Here is a 20,628-nt window from a genome sequence, read left to right as displayed (position 1 = left end):
GAAACAAATAGCTTAATTTGAGTTTCACGCCATCTGTACACCAAGCTTAAAACTATTTTCGCGAACTACAATCAAACGAAACACATAAGTGTCATCTAATGGCATTGGACTGTGTAACGATGCTCGATACGACTACAAAAGTTAAATCTTAAATTACTAGATGGTGCAACGTAAACTATTAAAATATAATTCAATGTGACAGCAATTCAAAATCCAAGCAACATATTTGATATTCAAATATAATATAAAGTTGGTTGTGTTTTTAATTATGTTAAAAGTATTAAAGTAGTTAATAATAAAATTATCATCAAGTTTTTGAACGGAACGTTGTTTTTTTTCTTTTTTATGCGCTATGCTTGACATTGACATATATTTGACAGATCAGATGGTACAAAGAGAATTTTGAGATAGATTTGTTTGTGTGTATTCAATACTGTAAATTATGGAGAATATACAAGTAGTTACCCAAGATTTTGTGAACGTGCATATCACGAAATCTGACGCTGATGTCGGAGCCCCAGTTGAAAGGCGTTTCAAAAAAGGAATAACAGTCTCCGAGTTTAAGGTTATATGAGTCACCTACCGTTTAGATTCCTTTTATTTACGTTAAAAAATATTATAAATACACATTCATTTAGAACGGGCTTATTTTTTTCCTCAGAAATCTTTATATGAGCCTAAATATAATTGATTTTAAAAGACGTCTCTAAAGCTGAATAAAATTATAACAGGCGGCATAATCATAGATTAGTATATGTTTTTTTTTACTTTACTTCGCTATTACTGTAAGGCGTAATCGGCAAAATGCAGTTATTTTTTAGGCTCTGCTATCTTGCTGTCCTACTGCTTGACAAAAGAATATCAATATCAATTTTATTACCCAGTTAATTTGAACAGTATTGTCTACAAACAAAATAATATACAAAAAATCATAAGTATTAATTGACCGTAGTTATGCAGAAAACTACCTACTCCATTCCTTTATAAATGTAGAATGCAACCAAATCCACTGAGTTATTGTGTAAGTCACTTTGACAAAAATAAAAAGTGTCTTGATTTCGACAGAACTATGGTCAATTGCTTTCAGTTTAACATTAACAAACCCATTCTTTTTTTAGACGAAGCTAGAACTTGTTACCGGAGGCAATGCTACCACAATGAAACTGAAGTTGTTTGACAGTAAAAACAATTATGTGTGTGACATAGACAATGACAATGCCCTGATCGGGTCCTACCCAATAGATGATGGAATGAGGATACATGTGGAGGATAAATTTGTATTGCTCAGTGATGTTAGTTCATCAGATAGTGCAGAAAGGTATATTAGCATGATTTATTTCACTTTTCTTACTACTCATAATATATAAACTAGGTTTAATCCTGGAACATTTAAAAATACTCAAGTTTATACTCTGAATTAGCAACAAGCATTGTGGGATTGGAAGGGTTAACAAATGACAATAGCATTTGTCAAACCAATTGTTAGTTTGTAGAATATTGTAGTTTTAGAAAATCTATGGCAGTAAAAGACTATATATTATGTTATGTCCTCTTGAATACTATTGCATAAGGCTTACTTTATCACTTGTCTAGATTCAGTTCTCTTGTCTGCCTTTTCCTTTGTCTTGAGGTCTATATCATAGTAATAATCTAATTAAAATGAAGAATGTGCAGTGCACTAAGTTTATACAGTAATTATTAATAAGCAAACATAGGAATCCGTGGGGCAAAATTGTTTGACAAGTAGGGAGTTCCTGTATCGATAAACTCAACTATCAATGCTAGTTCTACATACTAGTGTTCACTCAAGGGTTTGCTTGTAAAAATATGTTTTTATTAAGAGTAAAAAAATAATTAAATAATAACTCAATGTACTCTTCTTCGTTTTTAAGACAAGACAAGACAATTTTATAATTTTACTCTTTTAGACACTTAATACCTGAAAATATGGAACAAATTCTGGTTGTTTACTTTAACAATAGTACATGGGACATTCACGAAGAAAAAAATTGTGATGCGTAAAATTATAAAATTGTCTTGTCTTGTCTTAAAAACGAAGAAGAGTACATTAAGATATTATTTAATTATTATTTTTACTCTTAATAAAAACGTATTTTTACAAGCAAACCCTTGAGTGATCACTAGTAGTAGTATATAGAACTAGCATCGATAGTCGAGTTTATTGATACAGGAACTCCCTACTTGTCAAACAATTTTGCCCCACGGATGCCTATGTCTGTTAATAAGTAAATGCCATGTTAATCATGCATTGTAATAATAAAACCAATTTTATGACTGTTTCAGATTTCGTTTGTCAGAAGAGGAGTATGAAAAGAAAGGAGACACTGTGCGCTCATTCCTGCAGCGGAACAGGCTCGGCAAGTACAATGAGGAGGAGATGGCTAAAATGAAGGAGCAGCAGCAGAAGGAACTGGAGGAGGAAGCAAGGTATGCTAACTATGACTTTTTTATTGTCTCCATGTTTATTTTTTTATTTGGTCCTGTCAGTCAGGGGACGACATTTGCAGTTTGTTAGAGTTACTGTTGTACTATGTTCTACTAGAATATAAAATAGCACTATTTTGAATGTGGTATCTAATATTTTTGTAGGTTGGCAGCGGCGGTGCTTGTAGGCGCGCGTTGCGAAGTGCGCGTCCCGTCGCAAGGCGTACGGCGGGCGACAGTGCGGTACAACGGGCCACTAGAGGGCGCTAAAGGATTGTGGATCGGCGTGCAGTATGACGAGCCGCGCGGCAAGAACGACGGCGAGTGAGTACTTGTGACTAGTGACGTCACAAAGTAAGCACACGATGTTTGTCGATGTTTTCGTTGTTTCGAAGTCCGTTAATTTCAAGGGTGCATTCCTGAACTTAAATTAAGTAACTTGCTCAAATAAACATTATCATCAAATAAGCCATTTCGGAGATAATCTATGATTTAATTAACTCCATTTCGGAGATGATCTAAGATTTATTTTTATGGGCTGGTTTCCATATTGATTTGTGTTTAGCATGACTTGCTACATACATTTGCTACTAAACGCATTTACTACCTCGGATAATCGATATTCGAAATGTCATTGGTATGTTTATTATGTTTTCAATTGTTTGGTGGATATAAATATAATGTCCGTGTTACAACAACGCTATTAATTACTTTAATGGTTTAATTTTTTTATTTTATTAACTTTGTTCCCTTAAATGGTCTTAGCCATACCCCAAAGTTAATGGAGTTTTTAAAAACCACCGTGTATACTAGTACACATCTACTGGTTTCTACTGCTAATTTACTAATTCAAATATACACCCCACCGATAGCCGAGGGATATGTACCTACCTACGAGTGGCGTCTCTGTCGCTCAACAAGTTTGTAAGTCGCACGAACCCTTGATGCTACCATCAACCAAGAGTGATGTACATGCCAAAATTACAATCGGGTATCCGGCCGGATAGTACGTAGATATTTTACATCCGGCCGGATACCGGATAGTAACCGAACATTCGGTGCATCTCTAGTTGTTAATGTTAGTATATTATTATGTATAATAATTCAAGTATTTCTTTTATCGTTTCAGGGTGAACGGCAAGCGGTACTTCACATGCCCTCCGAAATACGGCGGCTTCGTCAAGCCAGCCTACGTCACCGTCGGCGACTTTCCCGAAGAGGAGTTTGATCTCGACGATGAAATATGATCGCGATCAGTGAAAACGCTTGTTCATTTTATAAATTTAACGTCAACCTCTGCATTCGTAAAATTCAGCTTCGCGATGTACACCCAGCCGCAAAATTGCATGGGTACTTTACGAGTAAATTAATTAATAATGTATCTATGCGATTGACATATATCCAAGGCCGGGCCTTACGTGCAATAAGAATGGGGCCAGTACAGCGGTGTCACGCACACGAATTCCAGCCAATTGCGCAGTCTAACGCCACAACATGATTGGTTGATGAGTTCGCATCACGCGCGCGATTGGTCGAAACTAGTTGCGTTATGCACGATTAGCTCGAATACGTGAGTGACACCACTGAACTAGCACCATTCTTAGTGCCCGTAAGGCCCGTGCTTAGATATATGTCAATAGTCTACGCAATTTTACAGCTCGCTATACGGTGAACAGCAGAAGTTACTAAGCCTACGAAGTGTTCAATAGGAAATGACTTGCTCTCTTAACTTTAAAATTTTGTGCGAAAACTGCTTAGTAATATTTGCTGCGAACTGTACATCCACTCATGTGATACATTAAATGGTTGCATTTATTTTTCGTATACGTATAGCTTGTGGGCAAGTTAACTTACCACTTATAAGTTTGCAAGACGTGAAGACTGATGGAGTGAGGTTATTATTATGTATTTTTTGTGGTGTACTAAAATTATGATTTTATGAAATACTTAACAAATGGTCATTTTAGAAATAAAAATAAATACTCAATAAATTCTTCATGATAGTTAAACTATTATTGAAGCATCAGTTTGCCACCCAGATCTAACTCGTGTGTATGAATGATCTTCCATACAGTTTGAATCTGGATTGAAAATAATCCAGGGTGGTACTCACCACCACTCGCATTACATGAATGTTTTACTTTATTACTCAAAATAAATTTGGTATAGAATCCTATCAAGTGTTTGTAAAGGACCATACCCTGGTTGGAAGAACAGGCTTTGTTTTTATTAAATAAACCAACTTGTTTTTTGTAAACTTGAAAAAAAATTAATTTTGTAAATTTGTTTGTTCTCTAAAGGATTTTTATTTCATTGTTAACAATCATGTTAAGTCCATTCCACAAGGCATGCATATCTTTTAAATTGTATTCGCTTAACAGTAATTATAAATTGGCTTTATAATGTTTAATTTATAAAGCACTATTTTATTAATATTAAAAAATAATAATAAAAATATTTTTTTGTTACTGATCCAACCACAAACACTCTTACTTAACAAACCATAGGTAGGTACCGAGAAAAAAGGCATGTAAAAAATAATATTTTATTCAAACTTCCTCTTGTCCGGTCATCGCAAAGATGGCCTTATAAGTAAAGGGAATGATCACACTTGACATGTGCAAAATGGTAAAAATAAAAGAAAGTAGTTTAAAAATCCACAGTTTATTAAAACTTCCTCCTCTTGAGGATCTCCGGGCGCCAGTTGATAGGGTGAGTCTCCTCTGACGCCGCGTCGTCCTCGCGGTAGATCTTGATGCTCTTGTCGGCCTCGGCCGTGAGCAGGCGCGCGCCCGAGCGGTCGAACGTCAGCGCGAACACGCCGGCCTCCGAGTCCATGGAGCCGGGCTGCACTGCCGACTGGGGATCGTAAAGGGCATAGGTATTTGTTTCAGGTCAGAAGATATACTGTCATGTAGGGCAGACTAAGTCAATTTTGAGACGGAAGCATTCTGCATAATACAAAATGAAATTTCTAAGGGCCCTATTACATATGGCGATTTTCCAGCGAGTAGAAAGCGAGGCGAGTGCGCAACGAGTTCGCCGCAAGCGCGCAACGCATTTGCAAAGAATTACGAGGAGGTAATAAGCCGCGACATCGTTGGGCACTAGGCGAGAACGTTGCGCGCTAGCCTCGCTTTCAACTCGCGTGAAAATCGCCAGTGTGATAAGGCCCTAAAACTTCATTTGTCAATCACAAACTAAAAGTAATTCTGTTAAAATGAATTACGAACCCAGACGGCAACTAATCTTGCGGATCTCTTAACGGGGTCTTACGTTCTTGACTAGATCTATCCAACTTTTGTGTGACCTGAGATGCGTCTTGCTACCCCTCCCGGTTAGGTAAGTTAGGGAGTCCTACAAACAGGTACCTCGCAAGTCCCCTAAAGGTATGCCAGGAAGCTAAACGCTCAGATTCTTCGAACACACCAAAACACTATGCGGTCTCCAAGTAGTGCGGTGCGTAGAATACGTATGTACAATACGTATAAGCTGGTCCAACACTGAAGAAGTCGGACAATATGGATTATGTCCGCACTCAAGAGAGACAGACTACATGAAGCGAACCTCAGCATCACCAAGGAGGGTAGGATAAAGAAGAGGGAATAAACAAACCTGCAACCGTTGGAAGTTATAACCGGTGCGCCAGTCCCAGCAGTACATGGTGCCGTTGTCTCCGCCGCTGACGAGGACGCCTTCAGGGTTGACCGCCATACAGTTCACGATAGCGTTGTGGCCGGATAAGTTCTGGATGAATTTTCCTAGAAGATTATAGTAAACATTCAGTCAGATTGATAATTTGTCGCATATAAATTCTAAAGAAGTTTGTCTATACCCGAATCAGGGATATTGGCTTGAACATGGCTCTTTTTAAGCAAAAGCTTGTCTAATGAAGTAGGTATTCAGTACACTACTAGATGTTGAAATAAAGTGTGACTATAGCCAGGGAACGCCAATTATCAATGACTCTTTTACTTGAAACTTTTGATGATTTTTTTTTCTTTTTTTTTGATTATAAGATACTATTATTATTGTTCAACATGGTTGTAACTATATTGAATTACCTTCTGGAACTTCCAATGTTTTATCTTATATAGCGAAAGTGTAGGGTGTAGGATACATCAGAATGGACCGCACTGATTTCTTGAGTTTGAGGATGCACAGAGTTTACACCCCTTATAATTGCTTAAGATTTATTAGCACTTAGTTACCTTCTGGACATTTCCACTGCTTGATATTGTCTGGCGAAGCGGAAGCAAAGGTGTACAGCGTAGGGTGGATCACGATGGAGCGGACTGATTTCTTGTGGTTGGTGAGAGTGCATAGAGATTTGCCCGCTGCTAAATCCCAGAGACGGATTGTCGAGTCGTGTGAGCCTGTGATGATCTGGGACACAAATTATATTAATCAGCCTTGAAATATTGTGAATTTGTTATAATCGTGTGGAAAATGTAGTGTAAGATAATTAGGATCTGATATTCACATATCCAAGTTAATAACAAGCCTTATAAAATTGCAAAAAATAATACGAACCATGATGGAAAGAAATGGATTTTTATACTTTTATTTCCTTCCATTTACAGTCCTTTTATACAATTAGGTACCTGACATGAAATTGCTTAAACACACTATCGCGGATCTATAATGGTGTGTGTTGACTCCTGCAGGGCCGCTGCAGGCGTGGAAATCTATCATAGTGATAGTTTTTGAAGAAATTTCGATTTACTTAAATATACAGGCTCTTAGGGCCAGTTGTACCAAACTGTCTGTCACCGTTAAAGCGTTCGCTAAATTTTATTGTATGGAAAGTTTCATAGTAAACTGCCGCGGCACGCCCGGTGACGTTGATCAGTCAGTCAAGTGCAGATGGTGCAACTGGCACTTAGTCTGGAGGTTTATGTGGTGGGTATAGTGGCCTATATTATTAATGGCTGAAAAGAAAGCATGTACAAAAAACATTATTGCAACTTACCTGTGGTTCGCCTGCCTGGCATTGTAACGATGCGATAGTGTCTGTATGCCCTGTGAGTGTGTGGACATTGGCCTGTTAAACAAAAAAAAATTGAACAGGCAGAATTAACTTTAAGTTTGTATAATCAAATAATATTACTACAGTAAAGTTCGGTTACACCAAACCACCTATATGAGAAGTTTCATAGTTCACTGTTGAGTGGCGTTGATCAGTCCCAAGCATAGAGAAATAAGATGTAAGCATAGAGTAATCACTCCTTATATCAGATTTGATATGAAAACGCTTATTATTTTCGTAGTCGACATCTCGATAAATACAATCTAGTGTCAAGTAGCGGAATTATCAGTATCGTTACTTGACACTAGATTGTATTTCTCAACAATTCACAACTAATATTAATATTCATATACAATACATATTAATATTACAGTTTACTCGCTACTAGATGTTAGATATCAACTACGAAAATAATAAGCGTTTTGGTACCAAAACTGATGTATGGAGTAAGCACTCTATGCTTACTTCTTATTTCTCTGTGGTCAAGGTGCGGTTGATGCATCCGGCCACAAGTAAGCCATCCTGGCCCAGTATGTGAGTAGCCGACCGAACCAAAGGCGAGCTGTAATCGCGCTATAACATAAGGCCAGGATTGATAATTGCAGTCAGTGGTATGGCCAAAAAAACCTGTGTCACTAGATCAAAATTCAATGAACAACGCAGCACTTGATCGCGGACTATGAATATCGTACAAAATCGCAGTCCACTTCAGTCTTGTGTACTGCTTGTAACACACGTGACCGGCGTCGTACCTTAGTGCGCATGTCCCACACGCGCGCGGTGGCGTCGCGCCCCGCCGTCACCAGCACGTCGATGCTGGGGTGCAGCGCCAGCGTGTACACCGCCGACAGGTGCCCGTGGTAGTGACGGATCACCTGGGCAATACAATGTTAAGGCTTAGTCTTATTTAGACTAGGGCCATGCGAACCGCGGCTCCTTGTGTCTATAACTTCGGCTCTTCAGGACAATCGTACATCGACAAACGCCAAACGAAAAGAAAAAATGTATCGTGATGACAGCAGCTACGAAAAGACAGGTGGCTATTTTAGTCGTTTAACTTCAGACTCGAATAAATCCACTCTACCCTCTTAGGAAATATCAACCCTATTACCTTTTCTTAATGCCAAAACCCAAATCTCGACAGTTGGATTTATCCGAGTTTGAAGTGAAGAGACTCATTTATTTTGGTTTCGATTGGCGTTTTCTATCACTGATTGTCATCCAAACAATGAACACTAAGAGGATTTAGACCAGTCAAATCGACTTCGATGGTAATTTCTAATGTAGTTGGCTTTTGACTAAGCCTTTATAATAGACTATAGGCAAACTAACCCGAAGTAGTCTCCTTCACGATTTTCGTAGACATCTCTTCTAAATACCTAAAAGTGGTATGGATGTATTCCTCGTTATCTCCAGAATACGAATTGACCGGTTTTAGTTTATGGAGGGGGAGACGGGTCGAAAAAAAAGGGGGGACAGATGGCGGCCGACCATTTTTTTTTATACCACGTCGGTGGCAAACAAGCATACGGCCCGCCTGATGGTAAGCAGTCACCGTAGCCTATGGACCCCTGCAACTCCAGAGGTGTTACATGCGCGTTGCCGACCCTTTAAAAATCTGTACACTCCTTTTTTGAAGAACCTCATACTGTAGACCCTCGGGAAAACCTCGGCAGGTAGCTCATTCCACAACCGGATCATGATTGATATTTGTTCACATTTTAAGTGCTATGGGATAACTGTAGTCGTTTACAAAATATCTGAAAATATACGATTTTTTACCGTGCATGGATGGCATAAGTACTGATAAAACATGCTTCTAACTCAATAAATTATAACTTTACCGCAATTAATGTTATTACAGAATATACGAGTCATTTCATTAGCTTTCCAAAAATATGAATTTTGTTTAGCATGGGTTACTACTATGCACCGTCACATAAATGGTAAAAGATACAAATAACATAGAAGTAATTAAACAATACGGGACAACAAATTTTAATTGTTCAGTCATTGCCATAAAGTAAATGCTAACACATATTTACCTTATTATATTCTAAGTCCCAACATTTGACTTGTCTGTCTTCACCGCAGCTGAACAAGTATGGATGTCTTGATGACACTTCCAATCCTGAAATGTTTTAATTAATTTTACTACCTAAGTTATATTGTTACATTAATTTAATTTGAATTAATTTCTTTGATAAAGCTAATTGTGTTTGATGTAGCTTGGCCACTCCGCGCGAAATAGTGGCCAAGTAAATAGTAATATAGGGTTGCTTTGTTTTGAGAAAGAAACTTTGCTAAGTATGGTGTTTCTTACCTCTAACTGTACTGACATGTCCAGTGAGTGACACCTTAAGTTTACCGCTCGCCAGATCCCAAATCTTGATAACACGGTCTGCGGCACCTGAAACATGGAATGGAATTTGCAAATCCAGAAATGTTCACTGAACCACAATCATCATTCGCTTGCCCTTATCCCATTCATTTGTGGTCAGCGCAGCATGTCTTTTTCTTCCATACCTTTCTGTCACCCCTCATCTCATCATTCACTCGCGTTCGTTTCATGTCATCTCTCACACAATCCATTCACCTTTTCCTAGGTTTTCCTCTCCCGTTCCATCCCTCCACATTCATTCGTAATACCTTTCTCGTCACATGACTTTCATCCCTCCGCATCACATGCCCTTACCACGCTAGGTGATTCGCTCTTACTTTATCTATTATGGGTTCACTGAACTAGCTAGCTAGCTAACTTATTAGCCGGGTCCACACAGAGCGAGCATACGCGCGAAGCAATTTCCTCGCGCGCCGGCTCGGCAGAGGCACGTCTACCCTGGCCGGTTAGTGCGCAAGGAAATTGCCTCGCGCGTATGCTCGCTCTGTGTGGACCCGGCTAATAGTGAGTTCCTGTTTGTGAAGCTGGTAATCCTGGGCGGGATTTTCAGGAAGGAAATTCAATTATGTAATCAGCATGTAATAAGAGCATATTAAATTATTTATTCCTGAAATATGGCTGTTTTCGACATTCTTAAGAATTTATTGTCAATACGAAATACACGATAAAATTTACACAAAAACTGAAACATTGAAAAACCATCAGAATACCCAAAAGCTAACTTAACTGTGCAGAAGGATATGATGTCACGATCCTCAGCATTGAGGGAGCGACTGAAGAAGAACTTACCTGTAGCAAACCACTCATTCCCGGGCTCAACAGCAACACAGCGCACCCAGCCAAGATGGCCTGATATAACTCTGAACAGTTTCCAAGGTGCATGCCACTTGGGTTTGGGCATGGTAGGTGGTTTCCGGGGCGCAAGAGCAGTGGATGTGGGCACGGCCGAAGGTGCAGGTCCTGTGAATGGGAGCATTGCGCCGTCGGAGCCTAGGGCTGCTGATTCTGCCATTTCTGTTGGGAAATATAACATATGTGTTATAACATATGATGGTTCCCTATGGAACATGACTTAGACAACTTTTGAATTGTCAAGATTGGCAATATTTTCTCACCATAATCTTATACAACTTAAGGACAATGTGCAACTCGGCATCAGTACATCCTTTGTCTACATTTAAAATTAACTCTAAGCAAACTATTATAAAGGATAATAATAACTATTGTAGAGGATACAAAAATAATAATAAAAACAATGCTATAAAATGCTAATCAATTACCCAACCACCTATAAACATATAGTAGTACTGGAATATATTGTAGGTGAACAGTACCTACAATAATATATATATATACCAGCCTTAATATTATTATTTAACAAATATACATACATATTTTTTATTTATACTATTTCCAATGCTTTAAATGTATTTTTAATACAGTTGCTGAAAAAGTGCTACTTTACGTAGCTGTTTAGCGTGCGGAAAGTTGGTTTACGCAAACTAGTGCTTTTCACTTTTCCAATTCTTTTAAATTCATACTTTTGTTAATGATAGTTTCCTTTAAAAGTCATAATGAACATAAAAACCTACTGTTCATGTAAGAATAATAAAAATATACATATTTCATATTTTATTACTTACCTCTTCATCATTATAACACATTTATTTTTTAATATTGGATATTGAACAACCGTCCTTAACAAGTTGTCTGAATGGAACGGAATAGCTGCCAAAACGCCTGTCAAAAAAGAGGCGTTTTTTTTACTGCAAGCATGTTTTAAAGGCAACATTCGATATTATTTTTATACAATTTAAATACACAAATAATCACAATATACACAAATAATCGTAAATAACGATACTTAGGTAATAATGGTACAATGTTTTATATTTACAATTGTTTCTGTCTTATAGAACATGCAAAAAAAAATTACTTGTTGTTTTTCTTATTTTTTCGCAACTGTATTAAAAAACGTCGTTCAATACACATGCAGAAATGTCATTATTCACTTGTCCCGAGTCTTGTCACTCTTACTCATGGCAAGATATCTCGGTACTTGTGAAGTAATGACATACTTTCCGCACTAGCATCGAAATGTACTATTTCTGTTGTTGACTTGTAATATTTTAAGAATGTTATCAATAAATGACTATGAGTATGCAGTCATAATACCACCCAAATGAAATTGATTCCTGAATGGAAGGCTTTCCCAGCAATCTCAATGATGCTGCTCTCCAGTGGTATCATACCTGTATCATGTGGTGTCTCCGGCCGACTCAGCACTTCCTGCTGCTTAACAGCTTGAGCCTTCTGCACAGCCGCCATAACTTGCCCATAGCTGTCTCTGGCCTTCACAGTCTTTAAGATTTTCTCGCTGCAACATTTAATTTGTTATAAAAAGAAAACAACATTTTACCAAAATTATATTTATAGAAAACTGTAAATGTTGTCATATTTTTGTTGTATTGTTTTTAACAATTTTATTTAACTAATGATGATATGATTAATAAATTGAAGCATGCTAGGTCCTCTAGTCATCAAGAATATCAATTCAAGGAACCTTACAAATGCACAGAACCATAGCATAATTAACAGTATAAATTGTTCACACCTAATTAAGGTTAGGGAAGATAGACTTAGAGAAATTACACTGCAGTTGAAACATGAGAACATACAGTTTAAGGAATACATTCGCGTATTAGTTTTTTCTCCAACTTTATCGTAGAGAAACATTATTGAAGTTTGCGCTCAAAGTTGAGGGTAAACATATTCCAAAATATAACCTACAACGGTTTGTTTAATCGTCAAAATACCTTGAAGTGCAAACCAATACAGTATTTTCTAAGTATAAGCTCTATACTCACGCTTTCTCATCAATCGGCGGCAGCATTCCCTGGTTAGCCAGAAACATGTCGTGAGACCGCTTTAGCGATCTGAACACCAAAGTGTGAACAGAGTGCTTTATCACGTCGTCAGCCATTTTGTTGCGTTATACTTTTACACTAATTAAACTTTAATGTTACAATATTTACTAGTTACTTATTAAGCTACAGATACCTAGTCATATTAATTTATTATTAAATAATAATTCCGTAAATGCCCTAATAGGCATACAGCGTCGCGTCAATTTTGAACTGTCAGTTTGACAACTAAACATGACAGGAACTTTTCGTTCAGGAATGAATTTATTTGTGGTTGCGGTTCCATAGAGTTACATCGGAACCCTATATCCGGTAGACTTTGTCCCGAGCAAAGAATATAATACCAAAGAATATAATACTCACTAGGAGGTACTTAGACAACGATATTTATAATATTTAAATATTTATAAATACTTAAATGCATTGAAAACAACCATGACTCAGGAACAAATATCCATGCTCATCACACGAATGAATGCCCTTACCAGGATTTGAACCCGGGACCATCGGCACGGCTTCATAGGTAGGGTCATAGAAATGCTAATCATTAGCATTTCTATGATGATATCGATAACGATGATAACGATGATTTCGACGACCGGTCTGGCCTAGTGGGAGCGACCCTACCTATGAAGCCGTGCCGATGGTCCCGGGTTCAAATCCTGGTTAGCAGCTAATGGATAATGAATACTTTATGACATTATAAAATAACTCAATTATTGCGGAACACATATTTTGGTTGGTTTTGGCCGCTGTACCATGGATTTCTGCCATTGATTACCTATTGTAATATTTATTTGTCATTTGAACTCACAAACTCATCCTGGTTGATAAGAATATATAAAGTTGTATTATAATTGTTACCTGTTCATTTTAGATAGGTAGTTTAAATCCTTTCAAGTAAAAATAGAATTGTAAATAGTGCCGATAGTTTATCGATATGACTTTATCGACACGGCCACAACGTCTGCAGTCTGTACCCTTGCAGGGTATATATTATTTAATTTTATGTAAAATGATTGATTTTATGTAAGATGCTTTGTCTTGTCTGGTTACTCATTGTTAATCGTACATAAAAAATGTGGCTGCGTTTGTGAGGCTACGGTGACAGCTGACTTAGACTCCATCTTTAGGAATATTATTATATATGCTTCGTCCTCGCTAAATAGGGTGGCGCCAAAGAGTAAAAATGATTATTAGATTATTAATCTAAGTCACCCTTTGGTCACCCATTAAGTTTTACTTGTAGTATGGCCTGCCAAGTCGGTGCAAACTTATATTAGCGTAATCGGAGTCTATCTTTACCTACCCTATCTTTTTTCTCAAACTGAAGGGATTGAATTAGGGTTAAATATTCCTTCTAGGAGCATTTAGGCCATTTTCCGTTGAGACGTGGTGATTTCCTATATATTATAAAACTTTGCGTGATAATATGATCTTTAATGACGTCACGCTCATTTTACGTCTCTAAAAAGGGACATTGAAAATAATACAAAAAATAAGAGTAAAACAATGATTTATTGATACGTATAAAAGGCAGTCATTACAAAATGTAAAACACAGACATTACGCAGTTTCGTCTATATGAATACGTTACGTTTTTTTAGTGCAGTAATTGCAGTATTAATTAAATATAGAGTAGAAATAGACATCGAGTACAGGGTACTATTGTGAAAAATACATTGTGACATTTATACGTATTGACTAGAAACATTGATGTTAACCCTTTAAGTGATATTGGGATAAAAGCGGTAGGACTCAACCTGAAGCTAGCAGTTTTCATTTCAACATCGAATTTATAGTAAACTTCTCAGCACAAGCTAAACGGCCCGATTCGAAGAATGATTAAGACACGTTTAAGATCTTGGAAAGATCTTTAACGGGTCGATAGCTAAACGAAATGTCAAAATTGACGTTTATTTCGATTCCGCTGTGATCCCAATATCATCTATCTATGATATTTCTAACGTCAAAGTGATATTGGTTGCCCGAATCTAGCTGCTTCTGTCAATTATACAACACACAAACGATATCTAAATGAGAACTTATCTAAACCAGAACTTATCTATATCGTATCTCATTCTTCGAATCGAGCCGTAATTCACCTACTTCAAAAACAATAAACAAAGTGATAGAAGGCTAAAGGGTTCCCCACCAATTTTACTACAGAGTATCAGTAAGACGTGTCCCTAATAAGACTAGAAAAGAATGGCATTGCATTTTACATTGCACAGCTGTTAAACATTAAAATTATAAAATATCTATGGTCTAGGTATTTACAGTTTGGTATAAATAAGTTAAATAATTAATTTTAAAATAATGCATAGAAATACCTAAATGCATGCTGCTAAAACAGCACCAGTTTTCAAACACTGGTGTATACCTTCTGTCCTTTCCTGCTAGATTAATTAAATTGGAAAGGATTGGTGTGTGTGGCGTAGTATGGAAACAGGGCGGCTACCGGGAAAATCGAAATTCGTCAATTGCGGGCATTTTTCTCTGTCACTCTGATTACGTCTTACGAAGAGTAAAAGAGCAATTTGCGAATTTCGGTTTTCGCGGTAGGCCCCCAGGCCATAAGTAGATACTTGGTTTTAACGCAATATAATCATAACGTTTCACCATTATGCCAGCAATATATACCTATCTCTAAAGAGCATTATTACACAGAACGCAGTCACTGAAAATGTTGTTCACTATAAACTTGCACTTCAAGCTTTGCATTCACTGAAAACTAAAACTATATGAATTAAGTGGTCCATCAGCCGCATAAGCGGCTCATAACATTTTCCTTCACACTAATGATGAGTGATATAGTTGAAAATACAGGCAACGGCAACCTTAGAAGGGTGAAAGGAGACAGGTAGATGTTTATAGAATTCTTGCACACACAATTCTTGCACTAGAGTACGGGTATTCGTCGTCAGGAATCCTCTTTAGTATGTCGCTGCCTATACGTCCTGGAAGTTTACACGAGTCGATCGACGTTGGCGGTGTCAGGTTGCCAATCGTAGTCGATATCGGTAGAGTCGGCGACGGAGAAGACCGCGCCACCCTCGGTTCAGATGGCCGCTTTCTCTGGGTTGTTGGCGTCACTCACCCGTCGAGAATGCGGTGCCCTGCGGAGGGTCCTCGGCTGGAGATTAAGAGGTGGCAAGTTGGGTCGTTCGATTCTGGTAGGAGAGGAAACCAGTGGTCTTCCCCTGCGAAGGGTTTCCATGCCGTTTCTGAAGTATTCCTCAGTGCGGTCAGCATAGCTTTCAATCAATGGAGCTGGATCTTCGTATTCGACGTTGAAATGCCGCGTTATAGCGAGGTCTTCTGGCGGACCCAACTTATAAAGTGGAGGTTCGACGCACTCGTAGTGATGATCTTCAGTTTCATCATGGGGGTAGGTGTCGGCAACAAAGTGGCGGGTGCCCCTAGGTGTGAGGGCGGCCCAGAGGACGCGGGAGTCGAGAGCTGCGCCTCCGTAGAGCGCGTTGGAGCCTCCAGCCTTGCCTGAGCTGCTCTTGCAACCGCTTCGGGACCTGTACAAGGATAACCTTGTAGGTAATGGAAAATAATGAGTATAAGATATTGTAAGTCTGAAAGTCTAAAAGAAGGCCGACATTAAGGTTAGGTATATTGTAGTGAGTACCTATTATTGTTTAATCATAAGTCTAGAAGAGGTATTTATTGAGTAGTTAATAAAAAAACATTTTCAGTCAATGTTATTACACAAACAAAACAACAAGACAAACAAACAACAACAACCAACAAGTGTATATTTTATCATATTAGAGATCGACCTAGAGGTAGAGAATTTTTAACAGGATATAGGTACTTTAGATGTCTGACACTTACTCTCGGCACCTAAACAGGAATATCGCCAGCAGTGCAGCGATGCAGAGAACAGCTACGCTGCAAGTGACGAGCACGAGCAGCCAAGTATCGTCTCCACCGCCTGGTTCTGCAACACCCGCCACTACCAACACCGGTTCCATCACCATCAAGAGACATGTACGAGTAAACAGTGGAAGTTGCAAGTTTAACAATAATTTGATTCAATAAGTGAATGCAGTAATTCCAGGGTTATTGCTCTTCTTGCAACATCCAGTGTTATTATAACGTCCTTCTTCTTGATCACAAAGGTGGAGTCAGACCACGTTAAGTTTTCATACCAAGTGCTACGTCAAGTATGGAGCTTATAGGGATAGGTATGTATGTATTCTTACTGCCAAGTTTATATGTTTGTTATCGTGGTTAGAGTCTACCTAACACTTGCCTTTATGCCCGACATACCTATTCTTTCCTTAATAAATAGTGTAGTGTATTAAACATGGTAGGTTTAAATACCAAATCATTACTACATCTTACGTGATGAGATGATGATACAAGATATGAAATGATAGATACCATCCATAGCTTTATCTATATTACCGAGAGCATTCGCAGGTATAAACTTATACTCAGAATTTCTTAGTTGGTGTAGGATTTACAGATGTTTTCCTTCCACACATATCGATTATAAAAAAATCGAAGCATTACCTAAAATCTGTACACCTTTTTTATCTACAAGTCATGTCTAGCACTCACCGTGTCTAGGCAGCTCATGATATTCCACGCCCGGAAACAAGGAGTTCTCCTCGTTGTTCGGCGGTGGGCATTTCGATGTGCGGCAGGGTGGAGTCAGGTTCGCAACGTTAGCGACGAACGCCGGTAGCGGTGGTGGTGGCAAATACAGGATAGTATCTGGCGGCGGGCCTAGGGACATGCATTGCGCTCCGCACGTCATGACTGGAAGAGACAGAAGATACAAAAATATTTGCTTACTGTTTTAAGACTTTTCTGCTAATTAAATGTTATGTAGCGTGACTCACAGGACGGAAATGATATGGCCGTGGAAAGCAGCGCCTATTTTTCGAGCTAGGATCTTAAATTATGGTGACCAATATGCTAAGTACGCTCGTAAGGTACGCTTCGCAACCCATATGCAATGAAAAGTCTTCGTATAACAAAATATTGGATTGGAACGACGATTTTAAGGGTAGGTTTTCACTGCGACTTTTGTATTAAGTATAAGAAAACGGCACCAGTCATGGAACATTTAAGAGCAAATTTGTAGCATTTGTGACATTTCCCTGATATATGTAAAAATTCTACTCCTTATCGTGTTAAAAGACGGATAGGGTCTTTTATGTTTCAGGCGTATTGTACAAAAGATGCAGCAATTCGTTTCCACATAATCAACAAATTAAAACTATGTTTTTTTATGTCCAGTCATGGACCATAAAGCTCCAGTGATGGAATCCCCGGTAATGGAAAGGAACCAGTGATGGGTCCCCTATAATGGGACATGAATACATGACCCTAGCGATTTGAAATATTAGAATGAGAATAGAGACAACGATATTAATTTAAAATAAATGTATTTAATTCCACAATTCAATATATTAAGACTATGAGAGAAGTCGCATACGAGATTCATTACATTGCGGTATTTGATCGGTCGGCAGAATTCCGCAATGTTGCTAAAATCCCATGCGGGTTTGCGCACCATCTAAACAAGACCCTAAAGTACCGTCCGTATTCAGACTGCACCAGCATTACTGCAGCAGTATTGCAGCGCGATATGACTGCCGACTGCATTGCTGCCTCAAAAATGCGGCCAGCAATAATGTCGCGTTGCAATACTGCTACAGTACTTATTTTACAAAATTTGTGGTTTTATGTCCCATTACCGGTTCCTGTTCCATTATAGGGGTATCTACTATATGTTCCCCCAATTTTAATAATATGTAGATAGAAGCATTTTTAACCGAACCGTGACGCCAATTCTGTTTTATCAATAAGCGAGCACCAGTAAGTGCCAGCGGGATGCCCAATGACACGATTCAGATTGCATTTCGAGCACACCAATCAGAGCGAGTGATATTTAGGCCTCATTAGCACAAGCACCTTTACAACGCACGTTATAAAAGCGTTTATATTACAAAAATGGATACCCACGCAATTTATTCACACAATGGCGCTTGCGCTTTTTTATCGAGCATTGTCGACTTTGCAAGTTGGCCGTTAATTCGAATTTAGCGAACGAAACTACTAACGTCAGGTATTAACGCGACGCTTTTTAAACTCTCGTGCGAATGAGGCCTTAAGGTCATATCAAAACAAGATCAAAACAAGATCAAAACAAAAGAAAAAGAAGTTTCCAAGGAAAAGAAGTTTTAAATAGCAATCTATCGCATACTTTGAACTGGCTGGTTTTTGTTAAAGGGCTTGTGACACCAACTGTCATTAAAGTCTGTGTTATATCTTAAGTATAGCGAGATGAAATTTAAATAGAATAATAAGCTTATTAGAATGCCGTTTCCTTATTCGTACTCCGCCAAAATAAATTAGCGTCACGCGTCTTAGGTGCCTCATAAATGCGCGTTGAAAGATATAACAAGGACGATGATTTCAAGACGTACCAGGCGGGTGCTTGACATTGTGCTTGGGTAAGCACAATGACATCGCTGGGAGAACGGGAATTCATCGTAGGTACTCAGGTAAGTAAGGATTTCCAATGTTTTGTTTTGTGCTACAACACGCAAGCATACTGAGCTTTTTTAGGGTTCCGTACCTACCCAAAGGGTAGAACGGGACCCTATTACTAAGACTCCGCTGTCCGTCTGTCCGTCCGTCCGTCTGTCCGTCTGTCACCAGGCTGTTTCTCATGAACCGTGATAGCTAGACAGTTGAAATTTTCACAGATGATGTATGTCTGTTGTCGCTATAACAACATTAACAGTTTTCATCTATAAAACTTTATTATTTAAATAAATAGTTCTAAATAAAATATTTATTTACGTAGGTTTACTAGACCTGAAGACCTGATTTAATTAACTAATTAATTAAATCGACGAACGAAACTGAATTCAAATAATGCTAATAAAATTAGTAATTATTAGTAAATGTAAGTTTGATTGAGTATGGTCGTGAGTTCCTTTTTTATTCTAGATAATTAATTAATTAAATTAATTGACTTTCGACATTGGAAATACTTAATTTAAACAAAGAGATTTTCAATCACCAGAAAAATATTAGAACTCAAACTTAAGTACCTACCTACATCAAGTTTATACACGAGTAGTTACACAATAAATTCACTAAATTAATACTCACTTATTGTATTAAAACTCGATAATCCTCGCAAAATGGACGCACTTTACCACACGGCTTACACTTGTCTCAAAATTTTGGTCCACGGATGCAGAGCGCAAGCGCGAAACTCTTCCGTGACATCCCCAAACACGCGATACTAGCACATCACACTTTTTAACTGCAAATCCATTGCACTTTTTGCACTTACCCGCTTTATGACTTTCCATTAAAAGCGCGCAATGTATATGAGCGCGAGCGATTCCTACAGCGTGAAGTAGGGAGTTAGTGGAGGGTGGGGTATTGATTCGCGTCTGCGCGTTGAGATTTCGCGCCATGGATTAGGGCGCAACATTTAAGGGATGTTTTGTATGGTTATCTCTTTTACGCTTTAGATTTTTGTGTCGGATAGAAAAAGAGAAAGTATACAATTAGGTGCGGTTACTTATTTTTAAATATCGTTATATTTTTATTTGATCACAGCTGTAATTGAGTTTAAAATTGGTTTTCATTTTATTATGGACCGTTTCTAATTATAATTTAAATTGTATTCTTTGTTATTTTATTAGATTAATTAGATTACACGATTACCATACAGCTTTACATTAAGCCTAATCTATATTAATATTTTAAATGCGAAAGTATGTCTGTCTGTCTGTCTGTCTCTTACCTCTTGACGCTTAACAGCGGAACCGATTTGGACA

The 20,628-nt window shown here is 38.1% G+C and overlaps 3 protein-coding genes across 6 annotated transcripts; 1 reads left to right on the top strand and 2 right to left on the bottom strand.

Moving 5' to 3' along the window:
* The first annotated feature begins 345 nt into the window (after window positions 1-345).
* LOC133522737 (tubulin-folding cofactor B) lies at window positions 346-4,448 on the top strand. Its single transcript, XM_061858167.1, has 5 exons — window positions 346-565; window positions 1,119-1,318; window positions 2,305-2,448; window positions 2,611-2,769; window positions 3,575-4,448. Exons 1-5 carry the CDS (start codon window positions 443-445, stop codon window positions 3,690-3,692), a joined length of 744 nt encoding a protein of 247 aa, XP_061714151.1. The 5' UTR covers window positions 346-442; the 3' UTR covers window positions 3,693-4,448.
* A 528-nt stretch (window positions 4,449-4,976) lies between these two features.
* On the bottom strand, window positions 4,977-13,020 carry LOC133522736 (pleiotropic regulator 1). Its single transcript, XM_061858166.1, has 10 exons — window positions 12,743-13,020; window positions 12,128-12,252; window positions 10,665-10,889; window positions 9,798-9,884; window positions 9,520-9,605; window positions 8,227-8,349; window positions 7,418-7,489; window positions 6,657-6,831; window positions 6,061-6,206; window positions 4,977-5,304 (listed from the first exon to the last, which is right to left on the bottom strand). The coding sequence occupies exons 1-10, from the start codon at window positions 12,856-12,858 to the stop codon at window positions 5,113-5,115; spliced, it is 1,347 nt and encodes a 448-aa protein (XP_061714150.1). The 5' UTR covers window positions 12,859-13,020; the 3' UTR covers window positions 4,977-5,112.
* Window positions 13,021-14,298: 1,278 nt separating this feature from the next.
* LOC133522735 (uncharacterized) lies at window positions 14,299-20,089 on the bottom strand. 4 transcript variants are annotated; one of them, XM_061858161.1, is made up of 4 exons: window positions 19,949-20,089; window positions 17,378-17,578; window positions 16,646-16,766; window positions 14,299-16,344 (listed from the first exon to the last, which is right to left on the bottom strand). In XM_061858161.1, exons 2-4 carry the CDS (start codon window positions 17,574-17,576, stop codon window positions 15,861-15,863), a joined length of 804 nt encoding a protein of 267 aa, XP_061714145.1. In that variant the 5' UTR covers window positions 17,577-17,578; window positions 19,949-20,089; the 3' UTR covers window positions 14,299-15,860. The 4 variants fall into 4 exon arrangements, with proteins under 4 accessions (XP_061714145.1, XP_061714146.1, XP_061714147.1 ...); XM_061858162.1 differs by having other exon boundaries at window positions 14,299-16,329; XM_061858163.1 differs by having other exon boundaries at window positions 16,646-16,751.
* Between the last annotated feature and the right edge of the window lie 539 nt (window positions 20,090-20,628).

The sequence above is a fragment of the Cydia pomonella genome, chromosome 11 (genome assembly GCF_033807575.1).
Source record: "Cydia pomonella isolate Wapato2018A chromosome 11, ilCydPomo1, whole genome shotgun sequence".
Taxonomy (NCBI): Eukaryota; Metazoa; Arthropoda; class Insecta; order Lepidoptera; family Tortricidae; genus Cydia; species Cydia pomonella.
Note: the sequence above shows the minus strand (reverse complement) of the source record. Positions and strands in the feature narration are given on the sequence as shown.